At 44.1% G+C, this 12,083-nt stretch overlaps 1 protein-coding gene across 2 annotated transcripts in view; it reads left to right on the top strand.

Annotated features, from left to right (window-relative positions):
• GCC2 (GRIP and coiled-coil domain containing 2) overlaps nt 1-12,083 on the top strand; it is a 1,745,187-nt gene that overhangs the window by 1,569,122 nt on the left and 163,982 nt on the right. For both annotated transcript variants that reach the window (XM_069636885.1, XM_069636884.1), the window contains one exon: nt 1,179-1,318. In XM_069636885.1, coding sequence (XP_069492986.1) covers nt 1,179-1,318 — 140 coding nt within the window. The remainder of the gene's footprint in view (nt 1-1,178; nt 1,319-12,083) is intronic.

Below are 12,083 nucleotides of genomic sequence, written 5' to 3'. Positions count from 1 at the left end.
TGAATGGCCAGCCGGCAGGCCCATTTTGATACAAACGCACCAAAACGAGTTTGTATAAGTTGCAAAGCACTCTTTCAGAGCGCTGTCCGAAAGAGGTGTGTGCCTATTGCTTAAAAAAAAGCTCACTTTTTTGTGATTTTTTTTTTTTTCAATCAAACTTTTTACTACAGAATACAGGGAGAGACCCCCTGCAACTCCCTGCTACACCTTCACACCCATCCCACCCTGCCATCTATATTTTGGTGGTAAAATTCGAGAGAGAAAATGACCAAAATAAATTGGAGCAGATTTTGGTTGAGCAATTGACCACTATTTAAGAAAGTAAGACTGCTCAACAGATCTGACTTTCATGGCAGAATGCATTTACTAGAGATCCAAAAACATTGAAGATTCCCCTTAGCAGATGGAAACCTGTCACTGTGAGGATCTCCCAGACACCTCAATCCGCGATCTTCTGTGTGCTGGCACACCTAGCTGTTATCTGGCCTAACCGCCAAATGATTGATTGATGATTGGAGTGCTTTGGTAGCCCCCAGCACTGTGTGTGGATGTGTGTATCTTTGAAGACTCTGAGACATTTGAAAGAAAGATGATTATGCTGAGGATGCCAGTTTTCTGGTTTTGGTGCTGAATTCTGATCCTCATAATTCCTGCTGTGCCATGGCACAGATGTTCCAGGATTTCCCATTGTGGAGCAGGCATCCGATGCTATAACTCATAGAGGTCATCATAAGCCACTTAAGAGATGTGTGTATGATAATGTCATTGGTCTACGATTGTAATATTTAGCGGAACAAAAACCCAGCAAAGGTGCTGGTGCTAGGAAAGGCATATGTTTGCAAAGTACATACTTGTAAAATTATATTTTACAAAAGAGTTTTTTAGGTTGCTGTCACCAGATAACAATAGATTGTGTAATCAGAAGTATGGCTCCTGGGATGGAAAATGTCAGAGAGCTATCAATAGTGTGCTCTGAAGTTGTTTTGTATGCATGCAGTGCTATATAAATCTCCTAAATATTATGTCTGGATGTAAGATTACCTGGTTGGAATTCATTAGCCATATCCAACCATGAATTGTGTTTGTGTTTATACTGTAAAATTAAGTAAAGAATTGAGAGTAGTAAAAAGGTCATCAGATCGTTTAAAATGCACTGCTTTATTTTAATATAATTGCAGAGCCTCCTGAATGGCAGCCAGAACTTTCGAAAGAAGAATTGGTCCAGAAACTAAATACAACGACAAAGAGTATTGATCATCTGAATGAGCTACTGCATGAGACCGAAGCAACCAATGCAATTCTAATGGAGCAGATTACAGTAAGTGCCAAAATTAAAAACCATAGAAAATGCATTAATTTATGACAAAGGAAAATCCACAGCAAAATATGTTTTATGGATGGTATTCCTCTGCAGAGCCTTCATTTGCAGTGGATTACCTTTTCCCGCAGATTCCTCATCTTGATAGATATCCATCATCCACCTCTGCTATTCGTAAACTTTTCGACACGGAGCATAGTGGACCTCGATCCATCTTGCTCGGTGCTCGATCATCGGCTCTGCAAGTGACATCAGGTGTCATATATTTAACACGTCACTATGCCCCATGCTTCAGTTCCTTTTTTCTGCGCGCTTGCACGATGCATCGGGAACACGACTCAAGTTTTTGGTTAAACCTTTGCACAATGTCCACTCACCGGTTCACAGGCTTTAAACAGTGCACTGATTGCGAGGCCAAAATGACAGTAACCGACCCCCACAACATCTGTCTGTGGTGTTTGGGTTCAGCACACGACACATAGGCATGTGTGTCATGCTCGAAAATGTAACCGAAGCCTCTGCGTGAGATCTGGCAAACTGGCTCTGGGCTGACTGGCCTCTAAATCTCTGGCACGGCCTCTCGTCCGGTCTTCCGAGGTCAAGACTGAGGAGCCCACCCCCAAGAAGGGTGAAGACAGACATTGCAAGAAAACCAAGAAACGTTCCCACTCTGGAAGCCATTCCTCTTCGTCTTCCTCACAGAAGAAGAAGCGACGCCACCACCATGGGCAGGAATCAAGCTTGTCTTCGTAACGAAGTAAGCCCGCGAAGAGTGGTAAAGTTTTGAACAAGAAATGCTTTCCATGTTTAAACAGGCAGCTGTCGGCGCAGTTCCCTTCCTCTCCTCCCCCCGACCAGCAGTGCTTGGCAGCAAAAGCAGTGCTCGGCAACCCCAACCCCACGCTACCCATCGACATCGCCTACGGGCTGCCTCCCATGACGACCTTCGTCCGTCGGAGCAGTCGGCGCCAAACACAGTGCCATCAGCTACACAGGCCACACTGCCGGTGTTGAAGTCTGTGCAACTGGCGTCTCTAGCCATTGCTTCGTGGGACAAACTCTCGACGTCGACTACCGAGGACAATTCTTTTCAGCGATATCGAGGTCTGGGTTTTTCGATTCTATGTGGTAGATCTTCGGCATCACAATGATGTCGACCCAATTTACACAGGAGCTGGCAGTGTCGATTATTTCGACTATCAAGCTGATCTTATGTCACTGGTCCAAGGGCTACAAGATGCCAGTGGTCTAGACATGTCTCCAGACCTTGATATGCAGCAAAACCAGCCCTACATTCATGCTCATGTTAGGTTCAGGACATTGATAGAGAGCGTTGTACACACCCTTGGGCACAAGTCATCCACCACACCCCTTCAGGAGTGTGACCTGACAGACATCCTTGATTGGAGGTCCAGCAGTTTACCATAACATGCCTTTCAATCAGGCCATAGCAGACCCCTTAGCCTCTTCATGGCAACACCCTTGCACGTCTCCCCCCGTGAATGCCAATTTCACTGGGAAATACAGACCGGCAAAAGTGGATCCTTCTTTTCTCTCTACACACCCCTCCCCGGAAGGGCTTGTAGTGCAAGCTGCCACGATATCCACCAGACTCGCGGCATCCACGTCAAATCTCCCTATGGATAGGGATGGAAAGAAGTTAGACACTTTGGCCAAGACATTTTTCACTTCTGGCAGCCTGGTACTCAAGGCCACAAACATAGCTTGCCGGTTCACAAAATATTCTTTTGGTTTGTGGAAAGCTGTGGAACATGCAGCAGAATATGTCCCTAAGGGTGCTATGCAAGACAGATTTATACAGCTGGTGGAGGATGGGAAGGAGGTAGCCAAGCAGTCATTGCAGACTGCCCTGGACGTTGCGGACTGGATTGGCCGCTCAATGGGGTCGGCGGTATTTATTAGGAGGCAATCTTATTTTAAAACCTCTGGGTTCTCCCCTAATGTTCAAAACCACCTTCAAGACATGCCTTTTGAGGGAGATATGCTCTTTGGACAAAAGGCGGATGACTCTAGAAATATTTAAATGAGTCTAAAATTGCAGCTAAGTCACTGGGCCTAGCTGCTCAGCTGGCCAAACTTACTTTCAGCTTTGCCTCGTGGTGCAGAGGCTATAGGTGCTATATACCCTATGACAGAAAAGCGCAGCTTCCGCAAGTCAGCAGCAGATGCGTTTCTCACGTCCAAGAAGGGGCAGAGGGGCTTCTAGAGGCCAACAGGTAGCAGCGGGGGTGGCCACACCCTCTCAGCCACTTTGATGTCCCCTCCCACGACTTACTGGTTGGTGGACGGTTGGCAGGGCATTGGCCCCAGTGGAAGGAGATTACATCTGATGGCTGGGCCCTGTAAACAATTCAGTGGGATTATTGCCTGCCCTTCTTAAACTTAAATAGGCCACCGAACAGACCCCCGCCGGCCTCAATCCAACTGGGACAAGAGCTCAAGGAAGAACTAAGAGGCCTGTTGTCAATGGGTGCTGTGGAAGAGGTACCTCCCTAACAGAGAGGGTTGGACTGGTATTCCCAGTATTGTTTGGTGCCCAAGAAGGGAGGTCTCTGCCCCATTCTGGACCTCAGGGCCTTGAACAAGTTCCTGAGGAATGATAGTCTAGGATGGTGACTTTGAGAGAGATTCTCCACGCTCTCGAACTTCAGGACTGGCTGGTGTCAATAGACTTACAGAACGCCTATTTGCATGTGCTGATACATCAAAAGCACAGGGAGTTCCTACGGTTCCTCATAGGGGACAGGCACTATCAGTTCAAAGTGCTCCCCTTTGGGTTGACCTCCGCTTTGAGGGCCTTCACCAACCTCATCAAGCTCATGGCGGTAGTTTTGGCTCACCTTAGGCGATGCGGGGTCAGCGTATTTCCTTACCTGGACGACTAGCTGATCTGGGGAATTCAGCGGGATAGGTTTTGTCTCACCTTGAGGACACCTGCCAACTACTGCACAGGCTGGGCTTCTCCCTGAACTTGAAGAAATCCCACGTGACACCAGTCAAAAGGCTCGCTCCAGTTCATCAGAGCAGTTCTAGACACTCAGATAGGGACGGCTTTCTCACCTGAAAAGAGAGCCAAAAGCATAGAGAAGATGGTACATTTGTTCCAGAACCACCACACTTTACCAGACGTTTCCTTCCTCAGCTTCTTAGGTCTCATGTCTTCCTGTATTTTTCTAGTGCCATAGGCCGGGCTGCGCATTAGATCCCTCCAGTGGCTTTTACGGGATCAATGGTATCAGTATCTGTGAGCCCTCACAGATCCTCTCCTTGTATCCATCCAAGTGGTCCTCGACCTAGGCTGGTGGGACAACAGCAGCAAACTTACGGCAGGGGAACCCTTCTGGCCCCCTCGGCCTCAGACCGGGGTGGTCACAAATGTGCCACTGAAGGGTTGGGGCGCTCACTGCGAGGACTTGCTGGTGAGCAGCCTTTGGTCCACGACAGAAGCCAAGTGGCATATCAACAGACTAGAGTTGCGAGCCATCAGCTAGCCCTGAGGGCTTTCACCCTGTCTCTCAAGGGGAAGCATGTCCTCATTCTGATGGACAACACAGTGTTCATGCACTACCTAAATAAACAAGGTGATGTGCACTCCCGTCCCCTTTGCGCAGAGGCAATGCTACTGTGGTTCTGGTTGCTAAAGAATAAGATCTCGGTTTCGGCAGTTCATCTGGTGGGGACAGAGAATGGTTTGGCCGATGCTCGGAGCAGGCAGAGAATGCGCTTTCACAAGTGGGAAGTGTGTCAGGAAGTCCTGGAAGAGGTCTTCTCTCTCCGGGCTACCCCAGCGGTGGATCTGTTCACCACAGAGTCTTAACAGGAAATGCAAAGTTTTGCTCTGGAATTCCCAGCAAACGGCACAGTGGGGTATGCATTTCTGGTGGATTGGTCCTTCCCTCTACATCACGCTTTCCCCCTGATTCCCGTCATTCCTTGGGTTCTTAGGAGGTTAAAGAGATTCCATGCGACTATGATCTTGATCGCTCGGACTGGGCGAGGAGAACGTGGTACTCCGACCTCTTGGATCTGACCATCTTCCCACCTCAGCGATTGCCTCTGCGTCCAGATTTCCTGACCCATTCGGAAGGTCGGGTGCTTGAGATTGACCCTATCTCTTGCCCCACCACTACAGTGATGGAGTTCCTTCTGTCACTGGCCTCAGCAGGCGTTCAGGTTACCCCACAGTCAAAGGGCATTTGGTGGCATTGTCTGTGTTCAAAAGGTCCCTGGATCAGTGCTCTTTGTTCTCTATTCCGGTCATGGGCCAATTCCTGACAAAAAAGTTGGTTTTATTGGTTATTTTTCTTTTGTTATAAATTCATTCATTATTTAGGGGTTAGTTTAAAAGACATGGGACCCTTGACTCCACCTTTCACAATCTATTGATTTGCCTGTGTTTTACACCCCCCTCCACACCACTCGAAAGAGGAGGAGTGTTTTCACCATCTTGACCCAAAAAGATCCTTGAGCTTTTACGTTGCCAGTACATCTGTGTTCTGGAAGACGGACCAGTTGTTCGTAGCCCATTCTCTATCTCGCAAGGGTCTCGCCATAACAAAGCAAACCCCTTTCACAGTGGATCATTTTATGTATATCTGCATGTTACCCGTCTGTGGGAAAAGAACTACCATTAGAGCGCATTCAACGAGAGGAGTTTCAGCTGCCACAACCCTACAGAGGGGTGTTCCTGTTAGAGACACTTGCTGTGCACCTACATGGTCTTCATTGCATACGTTCACCAAGCATTATGCTTTGGATGTTGCACGCGGGGCAGACACACGCTTTGGTAGGGCAGTTCTACAGGATCTACTTGTTTAATACTTTCTGCCCTCCTTTAGCCTAACTGCTTGGGGAGTCTATCAAGATGAGGAATCTGCGGGAGAAAAGCAATCCATTGATGGAGAATTACTTACCAAAATGATCTTTCTATGGATTCTTCTCCTGCAGAGTCTCGGCCGTCCCCTCTCGGAAAGTGTTGTAGCTGAATGCTTCTAAGTGTGAAAGACGTTGGTGATGGCTCTGGGGTGTCTGTTTTCATTCATTGTTCACTTCTTTTAACCCCTGTGGGGTGTATCCTTTTGTTAATTGTTTACAGGCTGGTTAGCCTCCTCCCGTTGGTCTTCCTCTGCAGCGTTAAAGCGCGGGGGGGAAAAAAGGGATGAACTGAAGCATGGGGCATAGTGACGTGTTATATGTATGACCCCAGATGTCACTTCAGGAGCTGATGATCGAGCACCGAGCAAGACGGATCGATGATTGACGGCCAAGTTGAGGTCCACTAACGCCCCCGGTCGAAAAGATTCCCAACAGCAAAGCTGGATGATGGATATCTATCAAGATGAGGAATCTGCGGGAGAAGAATTCATAGAAAGATGCATTTTGCAGAGTTGCTACAACTCTGCAAAAAGTGCTCCTATTCTCTTGTGTCGTTGCCAGAAAAGACAACACTTAAGAGTGAATATATGATGGATGTCACTGAACGTGTGCAATTCGTTTTCAATTTTTGCACAATGTGCAATGGCATTCTAAAAAGTGCCATTAACAATTTCATAGTAGGTAAGCAATTATTACTAATTTGAACTTATTTCGAGAGGCGTTATTGAAATGGTCCGGCTTATGCTATGCCTGTCAGATATTGTCAAATCAGTTAGTGTTGTGTCTCTGATGCACTCTAATAACGTCTGTTTGGGGAAGGTCATGGCAGTGGTGACTTTGACCTTTGTTTTTTTTTTATGAGCTAATGCTGAGCATACCCCCAATGAGGGTGAGGTGCCTAAGAAGGTACCCGGTGGAACACTTCAGTCTAGGGGGTCTGGACTCACTTCAGAGCTCTTTGGCAGATGTGGTCCTATAAAGGCATAAAAAGGAGCACTTAAGTACAGGAGAGAATCAGGAGTTTCTAATTGTCACCATTAATCACATTCAAGATGTCTTCTTTGTTGCTGCCGGGCATCGGTATGGCAAAACCCTTGGTGATGTTTCAAAACCACTTCAGACATCTCTGGCTGATAGCATGGAAGAGAGTTTGGCTGCATCAATGAGTCTGTAAACTACTTTGGCATAGAGTCATGTCATAGTCTGTTTTCAGGCACTGCATCATATCAATTGTTTAGCAATTAAAGCAGTTGGGAAAACACTCCAGTCAGGATCAAGAGCCACACTGTCTTCACTGCACCCCCTTTAGTAATCTGTCCTTCTCCATCTGGTGCATTTTCAGATTGCCCTTCAGAGCACATCTTGACAAGGCAAAGAATGGCATGTTTGGATTTATGAGTGTTTGGCTGAGTGTTGGTTGAATAGCTTATAGCACAGCCAAGTTGTAGCATTGCCATCACAGTGCCACACACAGAGTATCTGGGCCTGGTTTGTCTCGTTACCAAATTGGAACCCTATGAAGTTGATTGAAGGAGCTGCTTGTATTTTGAGATCTGGAATACATCTTTTAAATGGATTTCAGTGTTATGAAAAGATGTTTCCCCAAAGTATTCTATTTAAAAAACATGCTTTTGAAATAAATGCCCGTGGCATGCCCTCTATGCAGCGAATTATGGTAGAAGCTGGTGATATGTGGGAGAACTAAACAGTTAAACTAGTATGAAGGTATGAAGGACTTGTGCAAATGCAAGAAGAGATGTATGCATGGACATAAGATGCATAACATAACGGATACATTGCCATATATAGGTCGTCCGAGTCTCTGTAATTGTCTAAACATCTCTCTGATCATAGTGTTGCAGCCAGGATTCCCTGAATTTCATTTCAATCAATTGCCCACTGTTACTCTGAAACTTTTCCATGAAGAGACAGCCTTGAATTTGATACATCATTGGTGGATATTTCAATTTGTCATCGCAAATGGTTTCTACTGGGCCCTTTTGCAGCATTTCAGGATTTGACATTGGGCAATTAAAAAGCAATACATAAAAACTGAAACACACATACACATATATGTGCAGCACTTCAGAGCAACATGACAGACTATGCTTTGTTTGCCTTTGCCTCATTATATTGCATTTTGTACACAAATACTTGCAAGGCTTTGTTAAGATTGCAAGCAAAAACACATGTAATGAAGCAGGAACAAAACTGGAAGAATGTTCAGAGTACACGTAGGTAGAATGGTGTGCCTTCTGTAAAAGGCCTTTCGAAGGTGCATGGAATTTGAAATAGTATTTATGATAATTATAGACTCTGCAAAACCTAATATTCTGGTTGTAAGTTAGGTTAGAACCATATGTGGTGGGACCTTGTTTAACAATGTTTGAATGGTAGGTATTGCAAAACAAATCGTCTGTGATCCTGCATGGAAAAGGCACCTGTTGATTTGCTACCATGTGTGTAATATGCCTGATTATCAAATAAAAAGATGACCAATTGATCCTATAGAAACTAAATGACATATTCCAGCCGTGCGGTAATTAGACTTTGTTGCCTCTTGCATGTCACCTGAAAGCATACATTCCAGTCAACGATTTCCATGTGGTCTTCAATGAACCCACTTGCTCACAGATGTGTGTGTGTACATCTCTTAGATTGCTATTAAGAAAGATCCAGGTTTTTATTTTATCAAGTGTATTCCATTATTAAAACCCATATGTTGCAACTGGATACAGTGGAAATGTGTTCTTAAATGCCAATTGGAAGATCAATTTGGCTTAGTTTATTTTGGATTAAAAGGTAAGCAGTCCAGCCTAACAAAAGATGCAAGTTAAAAAAAGAAATGCAGTTTTCTACGTTCATCAGAAAGAAAAGGACCTCTCTGAAATGAGCACATTCATCTTCCCTGACCGTAGAAACCAGCCATCTTCCATGCAGTCTGTTGAAACATGAGCGGAAGTGAAGACAGTGGGCCTCATTACGAGGTTGGTGGTAACCGGTTGCCGCTAACACAGAATCCAGCGCCTGACTTCCTGCTGCCACCGGGTATTACAAGTCCCGGCAGCGCGGGAAGTCAGGAGCCAGATTTTGTTAATCCCCCATGCGAGTGGGGAGACGGAAGCACCAGCACTGTTTGTAATGGTGCTGGTGCCTCCATGGCTACTCTGCTTACTGGGGCCAATGTGCCCGGCAGGGTCAGACCTGCCAGTCGTAGCAGGCCCAACAGGCAGACTCATAGTGTGGCCGTCTTGAAACAAGTATGCCGGTGAGCTTACATCAATAACGTATTTAAAAAACATCAAAAGTACAGAAAAAGACAAAAGAATTACACCATTATCTACATGGAAAGATCAATCATAAACACAATATTCTATAAGAAATATTAATTGTATCATTAACTTATCAGCACCAATCTACACCATAACCCCTAAAACATTGCCATACAAATATTTTAAACACACACTCTCTCTTTCCCCTTAATGATGAGCATAAATATGTCAAGAGTCCAAGCCACAAGAGGAGAGTCAGAAGATAAGGCAGGTCTACGTTGGGTGAAAGTCCAGTTACAAAAGTGGCACAGAATTGTATTTTGCTGTATCAGTGAATAAGCTGGGCAAAAAATTAGAAAGTGCATCAAATCTTCCCTAATACCGGGATATAACAAACAGTTTGGCTCACTAGTTGGTGAATTCAACCAGCTGCTTGCAATAATAGATCTTAAGGGAATTAAATTTAGCCTAACTCTTGTAATTAAAACTGGCTCACTTTTATGTTTTGTCCTAGTCAAATACTTTTTCATATCACTATTAACCTGCATTACATGTGGGCGATTTGAGGGCTTCATAAATCATTAGCTTCTATTTCCATTGAGATATACTCAAACAAGTTGTCTTTAATAAGTTCACTGTAGGCTTTGTTACAATTAGTCGGATTCATAAAGACTATTCCGTGATTAACTTTCTCCACCTCTTGTTTTATAAATGATAGCCATGGACTATGTATCTTGTTAGATTCAATTGACAGAATATGGGTAAAATACAATGGGTTAAAGACTCCTTGTGATTCGTCCAAACTATTAGCCACAATTCTATTGGTTCCATTAGTAGCTCCTCCTAAAGAAAGGGCAGCCAAACCTAGTTGTGCGTGGCATAGTTAGAAGAATAGTCCAGGAGACAAAGGATCTCTTTCAAAAAGGAATTTTCCTGGACATATAACAAGGAAACATTAGTTATTGCCCACATACCTGGCCTATGTCTGGTTACTGGTTTGACTTTAGTTGAATACACCCTAAGATTTATGTCAACTAGGTTCCTTAATAAAGATTCACAAACCTAAATATTCCCCATAGGATCTGAGAAATTCTTGCTGACTGTTTTTTAGTGTGATGTCTCGTCTCAAGCCTGCATGAACATCTGACTTGTAGGTATTCAAAAGAAGTGGCAACCTTAAGTAGTTCTTTCCAAATATTACAATTTGGCAACTTATGGTTTCAATCAGCAAACCATAACCACTGATTTCGATGCATTGACATTGCGGTCTAGATTATTCATAAACGTAGACTATGCATTACTTAGACATCGAAGGGAGATTGGGGTTCTCACAATCGGCACAGTATCATCAGCGCATATGAGAACAAGAATGCTTAAGTCACCAAAACCAGGAAAGTCCACGCCACAACTGAATAAAATATCATATAGGTTATTGATATATACAGAAAAGATTAATGGGGTGAGAGTGCAGCCCTGACACACACCAGATTTAACTGGAAATGAAATGGGGCAGTGGCCTTGTCTACCTGAATACAGACAAACCTCAGAGTGCAAGTGTAATATTTCAAATGCCCTAACCAGGGATAGCGGACAATTCATACAAGGCATAAAATAAGCAATGTCGCATTGCAATTTGCTATGCAATTCTGTAGGTTTGCTAATTAAATTGACACTTGTGTAGCACAGGTAGTTATTTAAATTACCTTGTTTAATGAAAGCACAGCTCGCCTGGCATTCCTATCTTTCCCTAGTGGCTCACTCCACCCTCTTTTATCTGCTCACTGCAAGTGCAAAGAGGCTAATAGGAAATAGTGCACTAGAAATCATCTCCACTATTAAAATTGACAAAGTCCTGTGTGAGAGTGCTAGGCAAGAAACATTATCTCTTTTATCAAATAATTGCAAGTCAGAAGTAATCTGCATTATACTATTATTAAGCAAACGCTATCCTGTCTGGCAGAGACCAGTATGTGTGATTTTTTTTTTCTTCTTAAAGACAGTCCTGTAAATCCCTTCCTAAACATTTAAGTTGTTAAATAATGCATGGTTACAGTATTGTGACACTGCATTGTTTACATGGTTTTCAGTAAAATGTAAGTAATTGTATCTAAATCTCATAGTGTCAACTATGTTTCATTTTGTTGGGGAAAGTGCATCATATTGACAAGTGAACACTTTTGAGAATGTACATGATCACATCGCCAAAAACCTTTAATGGCAATCTTAGTTCTGTGAGCTGCTGGTTTCATAATCTATGCAACTAGTGCTCAACCCATGAGCTGATCTCAAATTCCTTGTCATCCTATCATTTCACCCTGTTGCTTTATACCAACTCCCCTGTAAGTGAGATGGCTGCACAACTACAATATTCCACCTCGTTTGCTCGGTTTGCCTGCTACACTGTCCACTCTGTTTAGTCACTTACTTTATTTCCTCTTACATAATGAATACACAAAGTTATCTAGAAGTTTATGCAAAGTAGTGATCAATACTTCCATCCAGTATGTACAGCTACAGATCTACTGCGCTGAGTGCTAATAGCAATAATTATCGCTTTCATGGATGTTTAGGGCTGGAATGCTGCCATTGTGCTTACC

Source organism: Ambystoma mexicanum, chromosome 7p (assembly GCF_040938575.1).
Source record: "Ambystoma mexicanum isolate Mex_15411 chromosome 7p, UKY_AmexF1_1, whole genome shotgun sequence".
In the NCBI taxonomy this organism is placed as follows: Eukaryota; Metazoa; Chordata; class Amphibia; order Caudata; family Ambystomatidae; genus Ambystoma; species Ambystoma mexicanum.
This window is presented reverse-complemented; position numbering and strand designations above follow the sequence as displayed.